Source organism: Squalius cephalus (genome assembly GCF_949319135.1).
Source record: "Squalius cephalus genome assembly, chromosome: 10".
Taxonomy (NCBI): Eukaryota; Metazoa; Chordata; class Actinopteri; order Cypriniformes; family Leuciscidae; genus Squalius; species Squalius cephalus.
Window position 1 is genome coordinate 43,489,369 of NC_137131.1, and position 22,935 is coordinate 43,512,303.

Here is a 22,935-nt window from a genome sequence, read left to right on the forward strand (position 1 = left end):
AATTTAAATTATAATTACAATATATTATCATATTTCCTACATTTGATCACTAAATTAATGTCAGACATTTTTAAAGACCAAGCAGAAGTTGTTTTCATGATGAAACCTCCAAACATTTGGTGTCTCTGAAAAGTCCTGAATGTGCTCTTCACAGGACACCCAGGTTGTGTCATGTGACATGTATGATGTCAGAGAAATTCACTAAAATATAATGTCCACTACAGTGGACAAAAGTCTATTCTTGGGTCCCAGGAGCATAGTATTACACATCGTTGAAGAAATCAACTAGCTCGTCACAACTGTTTCCTGAAACCATACTGTCGCAAATTGGTCGTTAAACCCCATTGGTTAAAGGAGAACTCCGGTCAATTTTAACATTGAGCTCATTTTTTTGTACATTTGGAGTGCTGTCAATACAGAGAACAACGACAAAAATCGGTGTTGCCTACACCGTGTTATCCTCTTTTTAAAATTTGCACCCTGTTGACTTCAATGGGGCAAGTTTTAAACCTGCTTTTAGCCTCTTAACATCCTTGATGTGTCATTACAAGTGCACAGGTCATGTGAGTGATTCCTTCAGAGTGAACACGAGTGAGTCTGACTGCAGTAGATGTGAAAGATATGAATAAAAATGATGTTATTTAAGCCAGCGCACATACCTGTGTTTACATCCTGTTTTCGGTTGAAGTCCAAAGTAGTCGATTGTCGAGTTCACGCGCATAGCTTTAGTTACCTATGATCACGGGCGTGAACTCGGCAATCGACTACTTAAACTTAACTACTTAAATTTGGACTAAACCGCTCAGTTCACTTGAATTTGTGTTACGAACTCTTTATGTCAAAGTGGTAGTTGCGTAGCTGTCAATGGAGGGACAGAAATCGCTCAGATTTCCTCAAATATCTTCATTTGTGTTCTGAAGATGAATGGAAGTCTTACGGGTTTGGAAAGACATGAGGGTGAGTCACTAATTAATGACTGAATTTTCATTTTGGGTGAACTATCCCTTTAAGGCTCTTGCGATCTAGGTTAAAGGTCACTTTAGTGCTACATGGCAGGTCTGAAAACATCATCAGCTCGTATCAGCCCTCATAAACATCTCACCTGTGAGTGCAAGCAGTCGGTGAGTTTACAGAAGCTTCACAACAGCTGAACATCCCACCTGTCTGACATCATCATCATCATCACCAGCACCTGCAGAAGAAACAGCACACCTGACCCCCGATCAGTGCTGAACTAACGCTACAGCGGCTCAACAAGCGCTAACTGGCGGGAAAACACCAGTAAAAGCCTTTTAAATGAACGAAAACAAACGCAAACGGCCGTTACTCAGTCAAATTAAAGCTAATGACGGTCACATGAGAATCAGATTCTCACAAACGCTGCTAGTTTTCACGAGTTTCTGTGTTTAGTGTTTGTTTTGTTTACACATGAACCGTGTTTCGCTCGTAGACTGCTCCGTCCCTGTCAGTCGCTGTTCATAGTTTCGTGGAAACATTAGAAAACACATATCTGACTAAGAAAACTGACTGTTTAATGTATTTAATGAGAGATTTCGAATCAATAACAGCTCACCGTCTCACGCTGACCGCAGTGCCGCCAGCCGTCTCCCTGGTTACCAGACTTCCGACTGATCAGTGCCGTAAAGCCAACGCAGATGTCGTAAAATGAGCATCGCTTCCACAAGAAAGCGGAAACGGTTTGCGGTGTTTACCTCTAAATATTAAATCATTTAAATTAAATAATAGAAAACTACGTGCGAGTAATTTACCTGGACAGATATTGAAATATCCGTCCAGCAACATACAAACATTAAACAACCCTTAATCACTCGATTTATCTGAAGTTTTATCATTTATTAACGAGTCAGTCTGATGTGATGTAAAATGTTACACAAGCCCAATAAACGATTCTTCATGTGTGCTGGCATTAGTACAGGTGAAATGTTTATTAATGACACACATTATGAAGAAAATACTCATGCACATGAAGAAGCAAAACAGTTATAATTATAACTCATCCCTCAACACAGCTCTTATTGCTGTAAAAGCCTTTCTGACCGCATTAAAGCCCTCCAAACTGAGTACACACTGACTACAAATGGTTAAATACACACATATATAAAGTAAGTAAAAATTAGACGACATTATGAAACAATAATAAACGTAAAGCTAAAAAAAAAAGCTAAATCTAATGTGATTTATTATGAGAAAGCTCAGTTTGCTATACAGTTCACCTGGTGCTCACCATCCATTTAGTATGAGCATATCTATACTTTGTAACTTATTTCATGATAGTTGTGACAAAGTGTTATAGTTAAACAATAACTGTGTTCTGTGGATCACATACGTGTTTAACAGCGGCTAGTAAAACTGCCACCGTTGAGAGACTGACACAAACCATACGGTCACATCAAAATCAGAGGATTCAGAGGCATCGCCTCATGTCGACGGCTTCTGCACTATGACAATAAAACAGTATTCATGTTTATATCTTTAAAAAACAAAACAATTTGAGGGGGATTCATTAAATACAGGGAATGCAAGCATACACAATAATAATATCCTCCTGTACAATTTACAGCTCTAATGAGTCACTTGACTATATCTGGCAACAACATACAGACAGACAGACAGACAGAGTGATGAACAACCTGATCACATGATCAGCGCCACGCCGAGTCTGACGGGTCCGAGGAAATGTGGGGCGTTTGTAGGCGTTCATAACACGGTCTACGGCAATGAACAACTGGTGCACGTGTTTATAACAATGCTAGAGTTCAGCATATGCTGGTTTCTAATGGGGAAATAGAAGAGAAGTCAGTGAGAATCAGTTCTCTACGGTTTCACAGGTACAACAGAGTAACATGAACATGTCCGGCCTCCACACACACCACCAGTCAGAAGTTCTGGATCTGTGAGACTTCTAATGTTTTTAAAAGAAGTCTTTTCTGCTCATCAAGGCTGCATTTATTTGATTAAAATACAGCAAAAAAACAGTAATATTGTTAAATATTATGACAATTTAAAATAACTGTTTTCTATTTTAATATGTAATTTATTCCTGTGATCAAAGCTGAATGTTCAGCATCATTACTCCAGTCTTCAGTGTCATGATCCTTCAGAAATCACTCTAATATGATGATCTGATGCGCAAATAACATTTATGATTATTATCAGTGTTGAAAACAGTTGAGTACAAATTTTATTTCAGGATTCTTTGATGAATAGAAAGTTCAGAAGAACAGTGTTTATTTGAAATAGAATCTTTTGTTACATTGTAAATGTCTTTACTGTCACTTTTGATCATGAATTTAATTCATCCTTGATGAATAAAAGTATTGATTTCTTTTATTTCCCCACAAAAATAAAATAAAAATTCATACTGACCCCAAACTTTTGAACATTAGTGTTTAATGTTACAAAAGCTTCTATTTCAGATAAATGCTGTTCTTTTGAACTTTCTGTTCAAAGAATCCTGAAATAAAAATGTAAACAATTGTTTTCAACACTGATAATAACCAGAAATGTGTCAAATCCTCATATTAGAGTGATTTCTGAAGGATCATGTGACACTGAAGACTGGAGTAATGATGATCTCAGGAATAAATTACACTTTATTATATATTCATAGAAAACATCACTTTTACATCATAATAATATTTCACAGTATTTTTAATCACAAGTACAGCCTTGGTGAGCAGAAGAGACTTCTCTTAAAAGCATTAAGAATCGTCCCGATCCCGATGGTTTTCCTGGTAGTGCACCGGCCCTCTTCCCGCTTCACGCTTGCTCCCCGTTGTGAATCCTCTGGTGCCGCTTCAGTTCTCCGGACCGGAAGAAGTTCTTCCCGCACTGTGTGCAGTGGAACGGCCTCTCGCCCGTGTGGATGCTCTGGTGGCCCTTCAGACGCTCCAGCCTGGAGAAGCTCTTATCGCACTGGTTACAGTGGTACGGCTTCTCCCCGGTGTGGATCCGGCGATGTTCCTTCAGATGTCCCGACTCGGAGAAGCTCTTCCCGCACTGGAAACACTGATACGGCCTCTCGCCGGTGTGTGTTCTGTGATGGCGCTTCAGATCCCCGGATCTGAAGAAGCTCTTCTCGCACAGGGTGCACCGGTGCGGCCTCTCTCCGGTGTGAATGCGCTGGTGTCCGCGCAAGTGTCCCGAATCCGAGAAGGTTTTCCCGCACTGGAGGCATTTATACGGGCGCTCGCCACTGTGAATCCTCAGGTGGCGTTTGAGATCTCCGGATCTGTAGAAGCGCTTTGCGCACTGGGAGCACTGGTACGGCCTCTCTCCCGTATGCATCCTCTCGTGTTGCTTGAGATGCCCGGAGTCGGAGAAATTCTTCCCGCACTGGAGACAGTGATACGGACGCTCTCCTGTGTGGATCCTCTCGTGTCGTTTCAGATCCCCGGACGTGGGGAAGTTCTTCCCGCACTGGAAGCACGGGAACGGACGCTCTCCGCTGTGTATTCTCTGGTGTCTCTTGATGTCGTTGATCCGGAAGTACTTCCCGCAGTCCTGGCAGTGATAGGGCCGGTCCGCCGAGGGACGGTTGTTGGATTTGGGGGAATCGGGAAGAGACAGGCTTTTAGGATCGGAGTCGCCGCAACAAGCCGTGAGACACTCTCCGGTCTGTTGCTGCAGATGCTGAGCTGGTCAGGAGAGAACAACACCATTACACACTGGGCTACACACTGGGCTACACACTGGGCTACACACTGGGCTACACACTGGGCTACACACTGGGCTACACACTGGGCTACACACTGGGCTACACACTGGGCTACACACTGGGCTACACACTGGGCTACACACTGGGCTACACACTGGGCTACACACTGGGCTACACACTGGGCTACACACTGGGCTACACACTGGGCTACACACTGGTTCTGACTTAAATATTACATTGTTTCAATTAGGGCTGCACAATATACCGAAATATCGCTAATATATATGTATATCGCAACGGCTTGCAATAACTGGGGTCATGAATAAAAGAGAAAATCACCCACTCTCTCGGCTGAATAACTTTTGTAGCTTTAATAAGAATCAATATATATTTAATTCATACAGTGAAAACTAAGCAGTGTTTTATTTTTACATTTGATTATTCAGTTTCTGTTGTTAAATAACCCTAATATAGGATAACCTGAACCCTGTGGTTAACATTGATGTTAAAATAACACTTCTTATATACAGTAAAACTGCTGCAAAAAGAATGTGAAACACATCTGTAGGTTATATAATTTTAAATATATTTTAAAGATAATTTAAGTTTATTTTACACACTTTAAGCATTATCGTATCGCATATCAAATATCGCATTATTAATAAGTTATCGCATATCGCACTTTTCTTCAGTATCGTGCAGCCCTAGTTTCAATCAATACATTTTTAGCTAATGGTGATTTTGTATTTGTACATTTCTGAAATACACGCATAACTCAGACAGTCGCCTCTGATAACAGATGTAATGTGGACCATTACACACAGGATTACACACAATGCATTGCAATTTCAGACATGCATAATAATACGAAGAGCATTTTCAATCTCAAAATACCGGATTCACTGGTCACACTTTACAGTAAGGTTCATTAGTTAGCATGAACTAATAATGAACTGCACTTATACAGCATTTATTAATCTTTGTTAATGTTAATTTCAACATTTACTAATACTTTATTAAAATCTTGTTAACATTAGTTAATACACTATGAACTAACAAGAACAGCTTTATTTTTATTTACTAACATTAACAAAGATTAACAAATACAGTAACAAATGTATTGCTCATGGTTAGTTCATGTTGGTTAATAAACTATAACTAATGAAGCTTACTGTAAAGTGTTACCGATTCATCCCCATGAAACACCATCATCAGGAGTGGGTGTTTCGCAGTGTTTTTAGTCAATTAAAGGGATAGTTCACCCATTCATCTTTGAAACACAAATGAAGATCTTTAATGAAATCTGAGACATTTCTGTCCCTCCATTGAAAGTCTGTTCACGCGAATAAATCATCAAATAAATCCACATGAATCGAACTGTTTAATCCAAGAAAAGACGCCTTTTTTTTTTTTTTTTTTTTAGTTATTTGCCTGTTATTGAAATGGCTTATCATGTCTGACTCAAATTAGCCTTTTCTTCTATTTGGAAAGTTGTATTTGATTGTAAACAGTTGTGACATACTAAAAATACAATAAAAATTAAAGTGGTAAAAAAAGAAAAGACTCTCATTATATGACGAACAGATTTAATTTAGGCTTTTATTCACACATAAACATTGATCAGCCAACATAAAAGCTCAACCATGCCATGTGACCCGTGAGAACAAACCTTATTGGTTGAGCTTCCACTTGCCAAAATTGAACGCTGTAAATGTTTGCTTATGTTTATATGTGAATAAAAGCCCAAATTAAATCTGTGCATCATATAAAGCAACCGTGTCTCTTCAGAAGACTTGATTAGACTGATCCGTTCAAATTTACTTATTTCACCCTCACTTTATGAATGTTTTGGGTGAATACGCTTTCAATAGAGGGACACAAATCTCTCAGACTTCATTGAAGATCTTCATTTGTGTTTTGAAGATGAATGCAAATCGAATGCGTTTAGAACGACATGAGAGTGAGTAAATGACAGAGTTTTCATTTCTGGCTGAACTAACTCTTTAATAGTAAGTAGCTGAATAAATGCATCAGGGGAAATATGGGCTATATATGAGCAACGTGCTATAAGGAGATGATTAAGGATATTATAGATGAGGTTAAAGGGTTAGTTAGTTCACCCAAACAACACAGAACAGTAAATGCTGACAGAATGATCATGTTTGGGTGAAACACATCTCTTGAGCCATTCTGCAAGACTAGTTTGTATATTCTGGTCAATTATGACCTAATAAATATTTATTTTGTTGTGTCTCCCCATTTTAATTAACATACAACTGAAAAGGTGCTCGTGTTTATGAATAAAATGTAGCCTAATCATTTACTAACTCATGTTATAAGTGCGACATTTGCAACAAAAACAACTTTTGAGATTGAAAATGACTCGTTACCACAACTATTACTCTTAATTATCACTGTTTCCCAGGCAGACAGCATTATAGTGTTGGACTCCACTCGCACCAGATGTGGGCCGGATCTGGGCCGACACTATGATGCTGTCTGGGTCATTATATCCTGGAAGAGTTCAAATAGCACACACACATCTTTAGCTGTGCTGATATTACCGTGGTAATGGTGAAATCAAGGACAGTGTGTGTGAGCGGTGTCAGGAAAACAACACATATGCAAATACGAAATGCGTGTGTGACGTCACTCACCGAAATGAAAGAAATCTTCCACACTCTCGTCTTCCTCTTTAACTTTGACTCCCACGGGCCGCCCGTAGTGCTCAAACGGGCCTGAGGGCAGAAACTTAGCGCTAGAGGAGAGAGACTGGGGCAGTTTAGTGTTTGTCGACAGAGCCTGGGGCAGTTTGTTCCCGAAGTCCTAAAACAGAGTGAATAACATCACACACACCGCGAGCCGCGTCAACCGGGACTGACAGAGGACAATATGCTACACAATAAACATGTCTGAGAGCCACTGAATATGAATATACCTCGAGATCGAGACACGCTCTTCGCATCAGATTAAATTCATTCTGTAAACGCAGCGGCGCGTGAGAGCGCTCGACACAAACAACACATCGGATAGCCTTTTAACCGGCTTTATTCTCCGTTAATCGAGCAGCCTGTGCTATTACAACAACTGAACACTCACCAGATCCATCCTACTCGTCCATTTGTGTAAATTATCAACGAAATTCATCGGTGAGCAGGAACACTAGCAGAAATCTGATATTCACCGGAACTCGCTCCTCATTATCATGAATGTCGAACAGCAGCGCCTCCTAGAGCAGCGGAGGATATATATACTGCTCAAAAAAATAAAGGGAACACTTTTTAATCAGAGAATAGCATCAAGTCAGTTAAACTCCTGGGATATTGATCTGGTCAGTAAAGTAACAGAGGGGGTTGGTAATCAGTTTCAGCTGCTTTAGTGTTAATGACATTAACAGTAGGTGCACTAGATGGGCAACAGTGAGACAACCCCCAAAACAGGAATGGTTTTACAGGTGGAGGCCACTGACATTTTTTCCCTACTCATCTTTTTGGACTGTTTTTCACCAGTTTTGCATTTGGCTAGGGTCAGTGTCACTACTGGTAGCATGAGGCGATACCTGGACCCATGGGCGAGGCTAGCCCCTTTTTAGGGGTGCTGAAGCACCCCTAAAAAGGAGCTCAGCACCCCTAAAACTTGGAGTAAGAAATGTTGTTATTCTAAAAATTATATATATATATTTTTGTCTTTGACAAGGTTAAATAATGTTCTTCATCTTCAGTCCGCAGCAGCGCCAAGCAGAGCGCAGGTCAGAAACAGAGGCGCGCGCGTGTGTGTTTGTTCATCTGATCCTCATTGGTCTTTCACTTCTCGTCAATGTCAGAATATTTGAGATGACCAATCAAATCAAAGTAGGCGGGCTTTATGTTCACAGAAGCTGCTTAGCGCGAATTTTACATGGAATTTTAGCAGCACGACTGACGCTTCAGTTTACGGTCAAGTGCGAGTTAAGAAGATGTAAGTAGCTAAACTAAACATTTTATATTTGACAGTTTTTTAGGTCATAAATGTTAAACGAATGACAAAAATAATTTGAAAACTAATAAACTTTTGTCTAATTTCGCCATTTTGAGCTGAATATAACGTGTAATTATGTCATTGTGAGGGGACAAGAAACATTAACAAAGCCGTTTTCATAGGCACAAGATTAATAATGCATGTGTACATGTTGAGAATTAATATAATACAATTTGTAGCCTTCAGTAAATTAAAAAAGTTCAGCTTTAGGAGGGGAAGAGACAGGGCAAGATCAGGAGACTGAGAGAAAAAGACAGAGTGATGGAGATGAGGAGAGAGCATGTTTTAAATCTATTTATGATCCTTTTTTGGCTTCAAACGTCTTGAAATGCACATATCAGAGAAATAAAAATGTTTAACCCCATAACAACCTCAAATTTATGACCTCTTTGATTATAAAGCCCTGTCTACGGCCATGTATTTGGCCTAGATCAATAATGAATGTGTACATATTGTGAATGAATTTAATAAACTTAGTTACCTAGCTTTCCTGGTAGCTTTTTCTGAGAAAATGATTCATAAATCAACCTATCAGTTGACCCAATGTTTACTTTCTTCACTGACAGACAAAAATGAAAAGCATATATCAGTCAAAGCTCAGCTTTAGGAGGGGAAAAGACAGAGCAAGAGAAAAACAAAGAGAAAAAGAGTGTGATGCTGATGAGGTGGGGAAAAAAACAGCTGCCCGCACATGGTTTTAAAGCTATTGTTATCCAATTTTTTTTGGCCTTCAAAACATCTTAAAATGCACATATGTAGATCAGAGAAATCAAAATTTTCTCGGGGGAGCATGCCCCCGAACCCCCCTAAATACCTCACATTCGGGACCTCACTGATTATAAAACCCTGCCATATGCATGTTACTGGATGAATAATTGCAACTAGTTAATAATGCGCATTAGACCATAAACTAACTTTTTTTTTTTTTAAATCATACCCTCATTGGGGGCTGAGCCCCCCTAAAATGAAAATCCTAGAATCGCCCCTGTCTGGACCCTACAGAGGTTGCGCAGGCAGTCCAGCTCCTTCAGGATGGCTCATCAATACGTGCCATTGCCAGAAGGTTTGCTGTGTCTCCCAGCACAGTCTCAAGAACATAGAGGAGATTCCAGGAAGACAGACAGCTACTCTAGGAGAGCTGGACAGGGCCGTAGAAGGTCCTTAACCCATCAGCAGGACCGGTATCTGCTCCTTTGTGCGAGGAGGAACATGATGAGCACTGCCAGAGCCCTACTAAATGACCTCCAGCAGGCCACTGGTGTGAATGTCTCTGACCAAACAATCAGAAACAGACTTCATGAGGGTGGTCTGAGGGCCCGACGTCCTCTAGTGGGCCCTGTGCTCACTGCCCAGCACCAGGGAGCTCGATTGGCATTTCCCATTGAACACCAGAATTGGCAGGTCCGCCACTGGTGCCCTGTGGTTTTCACAAATGAGAGCAGGTTCACCCTGAGCACGTGACAGACAGGAAAGGGTCTGGAGAAGCCGTGGAGAATGTTATGCTGCCTGTAACATCGTTCAGCATGACCGGTTTGGTGGTGGGTCAGTGATGGTCTGGGGAGGCATATCCATGGAGGGACGCACAGACCTCTGCAGGCTAGACAATGGCACCCTGACTGCCATTAGGTATCGGGATGAAATCCTTGGATCCATTGTCAGACCCTATGCTGGTGCAGTGTGTCCTGGGTTCCTCCTGGTGCACAACAATGCCCGGCCTCATGTGGCGAGAGCATGCAGGCAGTTCCTGGAGGATGAAGGAATGATACCATTGAAGGGCCACTACGCTCACCTGACCTACATCCAATAGAACACCTCTGGGACATTGTGTTTCGGTCCATCTGACATCACCTGGTTGCACCTCAGACTGTCCAGGAGCTCAGTGATGCGCTGGTCCAGATCTGGGAGGAAATACCCCAGGACACCATCCGTCGTCTCATTAGGAGCATGCCCCGACGTTGTCAGGCATGCATACAAGCACGTGGGGGCCATACAAACTACTGAGTACCATTCTGAGTTGCTGCAATGAAATTTCAGCAAAATTGACAAGCCTCCTGCACCATTTTTTCACTTAGATTTCCAGGGTGTCTTTGAATTCAATCCTCTGTAGGTTGATCATTTTCATTTCCATCAAACGATGTGGCATCCTTTCGTTCATAACACATTACCCAGTCCATATTAGTATAGATATCCAGCATGATATTTTTCCCCATTGAGATCTGATGTGTATTCAAAGTGTTCCTTTAATTTTTTTGAGCAGTGTATATATATATAAGATCAGATGCGACGTAGTAAATCTGATTTGTTTTTACATTTACATTACATTTACATTTATTCATTTAGCTGACGCTTTTATCCAAAGCGACTTACAATTGCTATATATGTCAGAGGTCGCACGCCTCTGGAGCAACTAGGGGTTAAGTGTCTTGCTCAGGGACACATTGGTGTCGCACAGTGGATTCGAACCCGGGTCTCTCACACCAAAGGCATGTGTCTTATCCACTGCGCCACACCACCCCCGTTTTTTGTGTTTTGTTTTTTATTATTTTTGAATTTTGTTATTCAGAACTTCTACTAGGCAAAATAAAATAAAAATAAAAAAACACAAAAATAAAAAAGCCAAATTGGTACTAAATTATATATTTTTTATAAATTAATATTTTATATAACTTATATATTTTGTACTAAATATATATAGTAGCCACACATATATATACATATATATATATATAGGCTATATATTATAAAATTTGGATTTCATACATTCATTTCTAATTCAGACTAAATCCTGTCATCCAGCATCTCCTCCCTTCCACTTTCATCCTCATCCTTTTCACCAAATATGTATTTTAGGTCTACAGATCAATACAGTACAAAGAACATCATAACAATGTAGGATATTTTGGAAAATAACAGTGTCTTTTCTGTTAACCAAATGTTTTTTAATCTTCGCTTTTGCTTCAATGCAAATGAACAAGCGTGTCGTTATTTTTTGTGTAGTGACGTGTGTTCAAGATGGCAGATATGAGCAGATTCTGCAAGGTGAGTATCTGCGCTAAATCTGCGCAGATTTGGCTTACACGAACTTGACTGAGTAAACACAAGTGACACAAACGTGGCTATATTTGACAGCGTTACCCGCCACAGTAATTTCAAACCCTGAATACATCCATCCAGAATGTTTCCCTGCCATCAGCCCTTACACTGGGATCTGCTCCAGCAATCACGGCGCCATACATAACTTTAGATCAGGGATGGACAACTTCGGTCCTGGAGGGCCACTGTCCTACAGAGTTCAGCTCCAACCCTGAAAAAATCACCTGCCTGTAACTTTCTAGTAATCCTGAAGACCTTGATTAGCTTGTTCAGGTGTGTTTGATTAGGGCTGGAGCTAAACTCTGTATAGGACAGTGGCCCTCCAGGACCGAAGTTGCCCATCCCTGCTTTAGATGGATAGATGGCTTTTGACTGCACTGGTGTTGGAAGTGGGACAATGTATTTCTGTTCTCCCACCTCTGAGAAAATTAATAAAGTCAGCATGAAACGGCAGTACCACTTGTCTTTTCTTAGCGCGGTATGTCTGAGTGAAACGCTTCTCGAACAAGAATAAATGTGGGCGGGGCTTGATTGTGTCTGTGGGGAATTGATTGGATGGTTTGTGGTTTTCTATTGGCTGATCTCATGTGAGTGACAGGTTTCCCCGCCCTCGTCATCAGAGAAGAGAAGAGATGCTGAAGAGGAAGTTACTCTGATTTCTAGATCATGAGACACATAAAAAAAAAAATAAAAAAAAAAATTATTTGTATTTATTACATGGCTTGGTTGAATACTAATGTAGAATGCGGTGTGTTATTTCTTGATAACAGACACTGCTAGGTATAACACACCGTTGCCATGAAAAACAGAGCGTTGCTATGGACGCAGGATTCTAACCGTAGAGACGAAACGGGCTATTTTCTTTAGCGGAAGCAATACAATAATTTTTAAATCAATAAAATCATTTTTAAATCAATATTTTGTGTCAATAGCGAATACACCCCCTTCAGGATTCAAGCTCTGCTTCGCCTCGGTCCTAATCAGCCCGTCGGGGGTTGTATTCGCTATAACAACCGCCTCGCTCTACATTATCCCTTACATATATATATATATACACTCACCTAAAGGATTATTAGGAACACCTGTTCAATTTCTCATTAATGCAATTATCTAATCAACCAATCACATGGCAGTTGCTTCAATGCATTTAGGGGTGTGGTCCTGGTCAAGACAATCTCCTGAACTCCAAACTGAATGTCAGAATGGGAAAGAAAGTTGATTTAAGCAATTTTGAGCATGGCATGGTTGTTGGTGCATTTCACAATCTGCTCAGTTACTGGGATTTTCACGCACAACCATTTCTAGGGTTTACAAAGAATGGAGTGAAAAGGGAAAAACATCCAGTATGCGGCAGTCCTGTGGGCGAAAATGCCTTGTTGATGCTAGAGGTCAGAGGAGAATGGGCCGACTGATTCAAGCTGATAGAAGAGCAACTTTGACTGAAATAACCACTCGTTACAACCGAGGTATGCAGCAAAGCATTTGTGAAGCCACAACACGCACAACCTTGAGGCGGATGGGCTACAACAGCAGAAGACCCCACCGGGTACCACTCATCTCCACTACAAATAGGAAAAAGAGGCTACAATTTGCACGAGCTCACCAAAATTGGACAGTTGAAGACTGGAAAAATGTTGCCTGGTCTGATGAGTCTCGATTTCTGTTGAGACATTCAGATGGTAGAGTCAGAATTTGGCGTAAACAGAATGAGAGCATGGATCCATCATGCCTTGTTACCACTGTGCAGGCTGGTGGTGGTGGTGTAATGGTGTGGGGGATGTTTTCTTGGCACACTTTAGGCCCCTTAGTGCCAATTGGGCATCGTTTAAATGCCACGGCCTACCTGAGCATTGTTTCTGACCATGTCCATCCCTTTATGACCACCATGTACCCATGCTCTGATGGCTACTTCCAGCAGGATAATGCACCATGTCACAAAGCTCGAATCATTTCAAACTGGTTTCTTGAACATGACAATGAGTTCACTGTACTAAAATGGCCCCCACAGTCACCAGATCTCAACCCAATAGAGCATCTTTGGGATGTGGTGGAACGGGAGCTTCGTGCCCTGGATGTGCATCCCACAAATCTCCATCAACTGCAAGATGCTATCCTATCAATATGGGCCAACATTTCTAAAGAATGCTTTCAGCACCTTGTTGAATCAATGCCACGTAGAATTAAGGCAGTTCTGAAGGTGAAAGGGGGTCAAACACAGTATTAGTATGGTGTTCCTAATAATCCTTTAGGTGAGTGTATATATATATATATATATATATATATATATAACATAAACACTGCAATATTCAATAAACAAGGAATTGTCCATTTTAAATTCATGGTGACTTAAGAGCATAAAGTCACAGACATTCTGAACTATATCGGCTATTGACACGTTAAAATTATTCATAAACATACAAATCTTCAGTATATTTCTCTTAAATGCAAGTCTAAAGTAGGCTATTAAAAATGAGTGTTACATCTGTCCCAGTGTAGTTATACAGGCATGAAAAATAAGAATATATTTGTTAGTTATATAGGCTATCTAGGCCTATAGGTTTTTGACATTTAATTAGTTGGTGGACATGTAAAGGCATCTCATGAGGAAAAAAGTTAGAAAACAAGGTTCAATGGAGTTTAAATAGAACTCTAGTTTTTTTTTACTCAATTCTATAAAACGCTTTATGCCAAAAAAGTTCTTAAAATGTATTAAATGATTGGATAGTATGTATAACAGGTTTTCCCCCTTGTAATTAAATATGTTTAAGAGCTGTTTAATTCATAAAATGTAATTAGAATTAAAACAAAATTAACTCATTAAAACTAAATCCATATTATGATCCCATGATGGGAACCGATCTGCATATGAAGTGCCTTTTGTGGTCAGAATTTTTACAATACAAAAAAGCTGGGTTGTTTCAACCCATGTTTGGGCCAAATCCGTTACGGTTTTAAAAATGTAATTTAAAAATTTAAACCAACGGTTAAAAATGTGAAATAACGGTTATCCATATTTGACCCAAACATGGATTGAAACAACCCAGAATTATATATTTTTTGGAGTGAATAGCAAAACGCAAATAAGGAAAACAGACAAAATACAACTTATATAATATAAAATATTTTTTTTATAATTTAAAAATGTATTCTCGCTCTCCTCTCTCTCTCTCTCTCTCTCTCGCTCTCTCTCTCTCTCTCTCGAGCGTCTGACTCTGTGTCCGCAGCGGCGCTCCGTACATGAACATCAATCGAATGAACGGAACGGATGTCGCGGATCGGTTAATTAAACACACCGTGGGCTCCGTCATCAGCTCGAGCGCGTCCGCCTCGTTTATTATACCACGGGTAAGTCTGATTAAACAGGAATTATGATCGCGCTGATCTCAATAGTGTGAACGCGACAGCTTCAGCCTGTCTGGCCACTTGACGTCATTATTTCTATCGCAGTGTTTCAATATGACTCAGTATTTCATGCGAGTTTGATCATTAGCGGATGATCGGCGGATGTGCAGATGTGCAGCGGAGGATCATCCAGAAGCTCGAGCTGGACGACATTTTATTTCCCTGCCAAATGCTCAAGCTTGGCTTATTTTCCTATAATGAACCGCTGTTTGATGTTTCCAGAGGCAGGAATGAGTTCATCCTCCAGGATCATCTGCTCATGTCTAATCATCTGACTGACACCAATAAATCCTTATCATTAGTAGTATCATCATAGAATACCTGTGCTATACAGTGCATTTAGATAAATGTGGTTTACAGGCCTGGAAAAGTCATGGATACCAATACATATGGGAATTGCAATAATGATTTTTTCCCTAGTCTAAAATAAATCTCAACTAACTTATATTGGATATACATTTTTCTTTGTGTGGACAATCTGTATACAATTATATGGAAATTCATTGGTCGAACCTAGTGCAGAAAGAAACTGGTATTATAGTGTGATTTTTCTTAGGGATGCACAATATATCGACCACCATAGCGACTTCAGATCATGTTATGAAGCATCATTGATCCCAGAAGGACAAAATCAGATTTTGGAAGCCATATTACTAAGAAAATGTATATTAAAGTCCCCCTGTAGTCAATCATTTTATCCCTTAAAATTCATCTTTGATCACCAAAATGACATATTTAAGTTTTCCATTGAAAACAAAGTTTTTTTATGCCTTAAAATATCTTGAATGTAACTCGACACCCTTGCCTCATTTAGTATGCGCTGTACCATGAATATGCAAATGAGCCCCGCCTCCACTCACTCACTCAGCTCAGAGATCCACTGGTTGACGATCACACGTTGATCTGATTGGTTACAAGGTAGTTTGTGACGTCAGAAACACCAGCGATTTCAAAGCGTGTTTTTGAGACTGTCTTTGGTTCACTGCGTATAAACAACATTAAAAGCTGGATTTTCACCACAGGGGGACTTTAAAGGGACAGTTCACCCAAAAAAGAAAATCCTGTCATTATTTACTCGCCCTAAAGTTGTTCCAAACCTGTAAGAGTTTCTTTCTTCTGTTGGACACAAAAGAAGATATTTTGAAGAATGTTGGTAATCGAACAGTTGACCGTACACATTTTCCCATCAACTGTTTGATTACCAACATTCTTCAAAATATCTTCTTTTGTGTTCAGCAGAAGAAAGAAACTCTTACAGGTTTGGAACAACTTTAGGGCGAGTAAATAATGACAGGATTTTCTTTTTTGGGTGAACTGTCCCTTTAGAAACAAAAAATGTCTTGTCATGTAAATAAATTGTGCTTGAATGAGTATATTTTATCTGAGTATTTCGAGGTCATCACAGCCAGCTCTAACATAAAGCAGACTGACAGAGCAGCTGTCATGGAAAACATTATGTATAACCAGGGTTTGAAATAATTAACTAATTAACTTGCTACTAAATTTTTAAGTTACCGGCCATTCAGAACTTCTACTTGCCAAAAAGAAATAAACCAGTTTAACTACGTCACAGCTTATATATATATAGGTATACATACATATATATATATATATATATATATATATATATATATATATATATATATATATAAGCTGTGATGTAGTTAAACTGGTTTATTTCTTTTATGTATGAATGTATGAAATCCCCCCCCCCCCCAAAAAAAAACAATATATATATATTTTTTTTTTGTTGTTGTTGTTGGATTTCAAACATTAATTTCTTATTCAAATAAAATCCTGTCATCCAGCATCTCCTTCCTCATTCATCCTCATCCTTTTCAACAAAAAAATATTTTAGGTGGTCAGATCAATACAGTACAAAAAACATAAAAATATGTAAGATGTTGGAAAATAACAATATATTTTATGTAAACCAAATGCTTTTTAATCTTCGCTATTGCTTCATGCAAATGAACAAGCGTGTCGTTATGTGTTGCGCAGTGACGTGTGTGTTCAAGTAAGCAGAAATGAGCAGATTCTGAACAATACACTATTTAATATATCATGATAACTCACGAGTTCAGTATTTGCACTAAATCTGTGCAGATTTGGCTTGCACAACTAAATATAATAAGTAACCCCCCAAATTGGCTCGTGATCTGACAGCGTTATCCGCCACTGTTGATTTTTTTCCGGCTTTTGCCGTGTGTTAATTTCAAACCCTGTTCATAGCGTCACATCTGGATGTTTTCTCGTTGTGTCAGGGCGAGTGTGAGGCATGTCCACCCCAGAGCCGGCGTTAGGAGGGACTCCCTGTGCGGGGCCGTCGCCGGGGCCGGGCCCGTCTCCCGGGGCCGTTCTGGGATCAGGACTGTCCCCTGGATCCTCGCACAGCATGATGGGCCCCAGTCCCGGACCGGCCACCTCCACAGGACACGCCTTCCCTCAGCAGACGTCTGCGGGATACAGCCAGGAGAGTCTGCATCAGATGCACAAGGTGGACAGCTCAATACATCTGAATGTTTTACTGTGGTAAATCAGGTCAGAGGGTTAATGTTTGTGTTTGTCCTGAAGCCTGTGGAGGAGAGCCTTTCAGAAGACGCCCGCTTCAGTCAGATGAAGGTGGTCCCGATGAGGATGACCCGTCCTGGGAGCCCGATGGACCAGCACTCTCAAGGTTCCCGTACCGCAGTCATGAACCGCAGCCGTTTGACCAGTAGAGTCTGACTGACACCCATGAGTATTGCTTTCGCCTGTGCATGAGGTTTATTATAATAAACCGAAATTGAAACCATAAAAAACTCGAAATATATTAAACGTAAAATAAAAAAAACGATGTAACTTGTAATAAAAAAAAGAATGTAAACTTAATTTATTCTTTTTATTCTTCTTTATTCTCATTTTAACTTAGTTTAACCTGATGTACTATAGTAACTAAAACTTAATAAAAATTGATAAAAACTAGTGCTGGGCAACGATTATTCGCATCCAAAAAGAAAGTTTGTGTTTACATAATACATGTGTGTGTGTACTGTTTATAATTATTTTTGCATATATAAATACACACACATGCATGTATATATTTAAGAAATATTTGCATGTATATTAAATTATATATAAATATACATATTTTCTATATAAATAACACATTTTTCAGTGTTTTGTTTTTGCCGCAGTGTTTTGATCGATGTGTTCGGCCTCGTCCCTCAGGATACCCGTCTCCGCTGGGCGCTTCAGAACACGTGTCCAGTCCCATGTCCACCAGCGGGCCTCCATCAGGTCCTCTCCTGTCCACCGGCTCGGGTCCGGCCTCGCTGGAGGGTGTGGACGGCCAGAACCGGCCGGGAGCCCAAAGCGCCGCCTCAGTGTCGGGCACCAGCGTCTCGAGCTCCTCTGCCCCCCCGACGCCCTTCAACCAGAGCCAGCTCCACCAGCTGCGGGCGCAGATCATGGCCTACAAGATGCTGGCGCGCGGGCAGCCTCTCCCAGAACACCTGCAGATGGCGGTGCAGGGCAAGCGGCCCATGCCAGGCATGCCACCGGGACCGTCCCTGACCAGTTTAACCCCGGGGGGGGGAGGAGGGAGCGCCGGCTTCAGCAGAGGACATGGTGAGATTTGACACGGTTACAGTACCAGACATGCATCTTTGTTTTTGTTTTGTTTTGTTTTTAGATTAAAAGGTAACCATTTTTATTTAGCGATATTTGCGGTCACATTAATCGTTGTTTGGCGAACATTTTTAGAAAAATAATACCTGGAGGATGGAGGATGAGGAAGATGATATTATAAAATAGTCTTATATAATAATATAATAATGGTATAATAAGAATCAGTGATGCGCGGGTCAATGTATAAACAACCCGCACCCGACCGACGTTTTCAACTAACACGCCCGCAACTCGGACCGCAAAAAAAGAAAAAGAAAATATTGTACCCGACCCGCTTTCTGACCCGCATTTTTTAAAAGTAGTAAATGCTCATCGTAGCGTCATTGGGCCATAGACGTAGGAACTAGGGGTGCGGGGGTGTGTGAGCTCTGATCAGAGCTCGAGCGGAGAGCGCATTTCTGAATATTCCGCTCCGCTCACTCATTCCGCAGGGTCGCTCGCTCAACCCAGAATGGCCTGCTGGTTCGAAAATATGTGGAATAAGGGCTGCCTCCGACTAATTTGTTTTCTAGTCGACTAGTAGTTGTTCATTTAAGCCATTCGTGGACAAATCGCCCTTATATTAATTTAATTAGCCTATTTCTTTTGGTTTGAATATTTTCGTTTAAAAGTAGACATTTCAAGCTTTCTGTAATATATAGCCTATATTTCTCAAATCTGTGAGGCACAAGCTGAGTTTCGGCGCCCTCCAGTTCACATGCAATGCAAGTGATCGTGTCGGCGCCTTATTACATTATCTGCTATATATTTGCTTCTTATTTATTAAATACGGGCAATTGATTGATAAAACATTGATCAAAATTAAGATACAATTTATACAAAACGAAAATCTTTTAAAAAGAGTTTTCTATAAAACAAAACTTAATGAAGTCGTCAAAATCATGTTTTACCAAAAACAGTGCCGTTGCTAGGAGGGCGCCAGCGCCTCTGCCTTTCAGCGCCTCTGCCTCGCGAGTGGGTGATAGCCCTGAAGACGCCTAGCAATGATATACCTTTAGTGTTAGTATACCTTTTGTTAAGTTATACCTTAAGAGTCTTCGTAGCGCATGATGCGTAATGGAGATTCCAAAGCGCTCTTCTTTGGTCAGAACCATGGAGAGCGATCGCGGATAGGTCTGTCCTGCACCGAAACTTTTTACAATGCAACAAAATATTTAAAGAGCATCAAGCTATTAAAATCTATATTATGTATACGCACAGATAATCTAACAGTAGGCTATATTAGTCAATATTTTTTATTAGGTTAAACAGTGATTGGATAACGTTTTTTTTTTAATTTAACGTTTTTAATTTAAGGCCCACCCACAATTGGTCTGGCCCATCCAAAACTGGAATCCTGGCGCCGTGCCTGGTTGGTCGTGCCAGTTTTGTGGCTATCAAATGTGTAAATAGCATCGCAAGAAGTACACATGACAAAGCCAGCACTTTGGTCATCATCTTTCATTATTTCGGCAAATGTCTCTCAGACTTTGCTCTTTCTATTTGTGTATTTGCGGAGCTTCCACTCCCCAGTCTTCACCTTTTCTCTTGCCGCCTCCATCTCTACCTGCAGACTGAGCTCGTGCGTCATCTTCGCGCCAGTTATTCAGCCAATAAAGTGTAGGCCTATGTATTTCATAGAAAATTGTGTCTAGTACTATATAAATTACAAAGGTTTAATTGGCATCTTTATTTCAAACGACCCGACCGACCGCGACCCGAATATCATTAAAAATATTTTTGGATGACTCGTAACCGCGGGTAACCGCGGGTGACCGCAGGCACCCGCTCATTTTGGATCAACCCGCGCATCACTGATAAGAATAGTAATAGTGGTAATAATAATAACAACAATTATAAACTCTTTTCATCAGGAATGAGGGGGAGGTTGGAGGATGAGGAAGAGGAGAAATAATAATAATAATAGTCGTAGTAGTGGTAACAATAATGATAATAATAATAATAAGGCTATTAATAATATGGTATTAAAAGGCTGCTTCTGATCCCTCCGTGAGACATGTATCTGACAACACAAGTTATTCTGTCACTGATGATGGGATTCATTGTTTGGCAAGATTTACTAACAGCTTTGCTAAACCCTGAAAGGAGACCCATTATGCAAAATTTTGAACATAAATGTGTGTAGGCAGAGTGTGTACACAACCACCCTATATTGGTAAAAAATCAACCCAATCCTTCTTTTCCAATCCCATAAATCATAAGCTGTATTTCAGAATAAGACGTTTGCAGTTTCTGTACAGTGTGATGTCACATTGCTTAGGCCCCGCCCATGACTCTGGCAGACTCCGCCCTTTTAGCATAGACCCGCCCTCCCAAGTAAGAAATTTCAGTATTCTAAAGTTATTCAGTCAAGAGCAGTGAGTGATTTTCTGTTTTTCTTTTGTTGTTTGATTCATATCAACAGCAGGAACTGTATATTACACTGCTGTCACTTTAATACACAGATCTAATATACACATGTGATTTCTTTACTTCCTGTTTACATTCACAGACATAACAGACTGTGTTTATGTGAACTATGTGTTTTTGACATCACCTTGTGTGTATTTGACCGTTTAAGCACTAATAAGAGATTAGTTTAAAGCTGGGGTAGGTAAGAATGGTCTAAAAAACTTATTTTTCAAATTTGTTTAAACTTTATGTATATATCAATACATAATTAAAATGTAAGTATTCTGAAAAAGAAAGTATAAAAATCGAGTGTATGTAGACCTCTAACGACTGTTTTAAAGACAGCTCATTATTTCCATTCAGTCCACCCTCTCCCTTCTGGGGTCCTTTCAAAGCCACGCCCCCAAAACACATGAACGCGCGACTCCGACTGAAGACGCATTATTTACCTGAGACAAGCGGAGAGGAAGGAGCGCAGTGCATGTAGCATCATGTCAGAATCACATGTAATGTAACTTTATAACGTTGCACTCTTTCTATGAGTTATAAATAGCCAGTAAGATAATATAACGGTAACTAACGTTGCAGTAGGCTATGTAAATAATTATTCTAGCGATATGTAATGCTAAATAAGGTTTGCTAGTACATTATTTTAGCAACATGACAAGCCAGTGAATTAGCAGGTTTCAATTGTTGCTTTGCACAGTGCGTGACATTTTATCTGTATGTTATGCGGCTAGAGTTTTAACACTGAGTCAATGGGCTCCGACGGGCTTGTTTATCGTCATCGGTCTTTTCCCGTTTACCTGTGTTTGTTGTATGAGCAGGTTCCACTCGAGAAATTGGTAGTTTTGGTTGTTTGTCCGCCATTAGCACAGCTGCTCGGCACACCGGCAATCTTGATTTTGAATGACGGTACGCGCTGTGTAAGAGAGGGTACGCGAACTTGATTGACACTGCTAAGACACTCCTCCTGGCTCTGAAGGCATCTGATTGGTTCTTTACACTCGGACCGAGTGGCAGTGATTGGTCAGAGTTTTTACTGTCCTGCAGCTGCTACAGAGGTCTGATTGTTTTCATTCCTTTTTCTGAACACATAATGTATTGACTACTCTCAGGATGGAAGGACCATTTCACCCAGTATAAAAAAAGTGTTTCTGAACAGGATTACCTACCCTAGCTTTAATACTCACGGGACGCTCCGTCTGACGTTCAGCTTTCTGTGTGCGTGCTTCAGATGTGTGCGCTCAGAAAACCATATATCAGAAGTTGAGACTGATACGACTTTAAAACGCATGCAGATAATAAACTTTCATGAAGATGAAGAACTGCAATGTCACGTGAGTGTGATCACGATCGAGATGATAATCAAAACCAAACAGATGATTTAGTTTTTGGCAGAGTATCCGAGGCACGAAAGGCTCCACCCTCTTCTGGATAGGGGGCGGGGCTGCAGCTAATTTGCATTTAAAGATACATGCACGAAAACAGCATGTTTTACTTTTTTTCCTTCCACTCAAAAATGATTTACAGCATGTTATAATAAATGATCTGTGGGTATTTTGAGCTGATACTTCACACACACATTCTGATTCTGGGGAACCTGAGACTTACATCTTGTATGGGTCGCCTTTAAATTTAAAATTGTGTTCTGTCTGTGTGGTACCTCGTTTCTGTATTTTTCT

The 22,935-nt window shown here is 40.3% G+C and overlaps 4 protein-coding genes across 8 annotated transcripts in view; 2 read left to right on the forward strand and 2 right to left on the reverse strand.

The window, feature by feature from the left end:
• marf1 (meiosis regulator and mRNA stability factor 1) overlaps nt 1–1,665 on the reverse strand; it is a 51,526-nt gene extending 49,861 nt beyond the window's left edge. Inside the window, 2 exon segments of the mRNA XM_079883057.1 lie at nt 1,103–1,192; nt 1,574–1,665. The gene's annotated coding sequence lies outside the window, so the exon portion shown is untranslated.
• The window catches only part of LOC307165431 (G-protein coupled receptor 4-like), a 706,289-nt gene that overhangs the window by 210,510 nt on the left and 472,844 nt on the right, over nt 1–22,935 (forward strand). The window lies entirely within an intron of this gene.
• LOC307165421 (uncharacterized protein) lies at nt 1,837–7,917 on the reverse strand. Of its 4 annotated transcripts, none has more exons than XR_013822476.1 (4): nt 7,778–7,917; nt 7,336–7,504; nt 3,614–4,658; nt 1,837–3,061 (listed from the first exon to the last, which is right to left on the reverse strand). XR_013822476.1 is itself a non-coding variant. In XM_079883026.1 (3 exons), the coding sequence occupies exons 1-3, from the start codon at nt 7,823–7,825 to the stop codon at nt 3,781–3,783; spliced, it is 1,095 nt and encodes a 364-aa protein (XP_079739152.1). In that variant the 5' UTR covers nt 7,826–7,917; the 3' UTR covers nt 1,837–3,780. The 4 variants fall into 4 exon arrangements, 2 of the variants coding, with proteins under 2 accessions (XP_079739152.1, XP_079739153.1); XR_013822477.1 differs by having other exon boundaries at nt 1,843–3,061; nt 7,617–7,917; XM_079883026.1 differs by having other exon boundaries at nt 1,837–4,658.
• The window catches only part of smarca4b (SWI/SNF related BAF chromatin remodeling complex subunit ATPase 4b), a 43,668-nt gene continuing 35,729 nt past the window's right edge, over nt 14,997–22,935 (forward strand). For both annotated transcript variants that reach the window (XM_079882985.1, XM_079882986.1), the window contains exons 1-4: nt 14,997–15,133; nt 17,455–17,687; nt 17,765–17,867; nt 18,401–18,799. In XM_079882985.1, the coding sequence (XP_079739111.1) occupies nt 17,469–17,687; nt 17,765–17,867; nt 18,401–18,799 (721 nt within the window). In that variant the 5' untranslated portion in view covers nt 14,997–15,133; nt 17,455–17,468. The remainder of the gene's footprint in view (nt 15,134–17,454; nt 17,688–17,764; nt 17,868–18,400; nt 18,800–22,935) is intronic.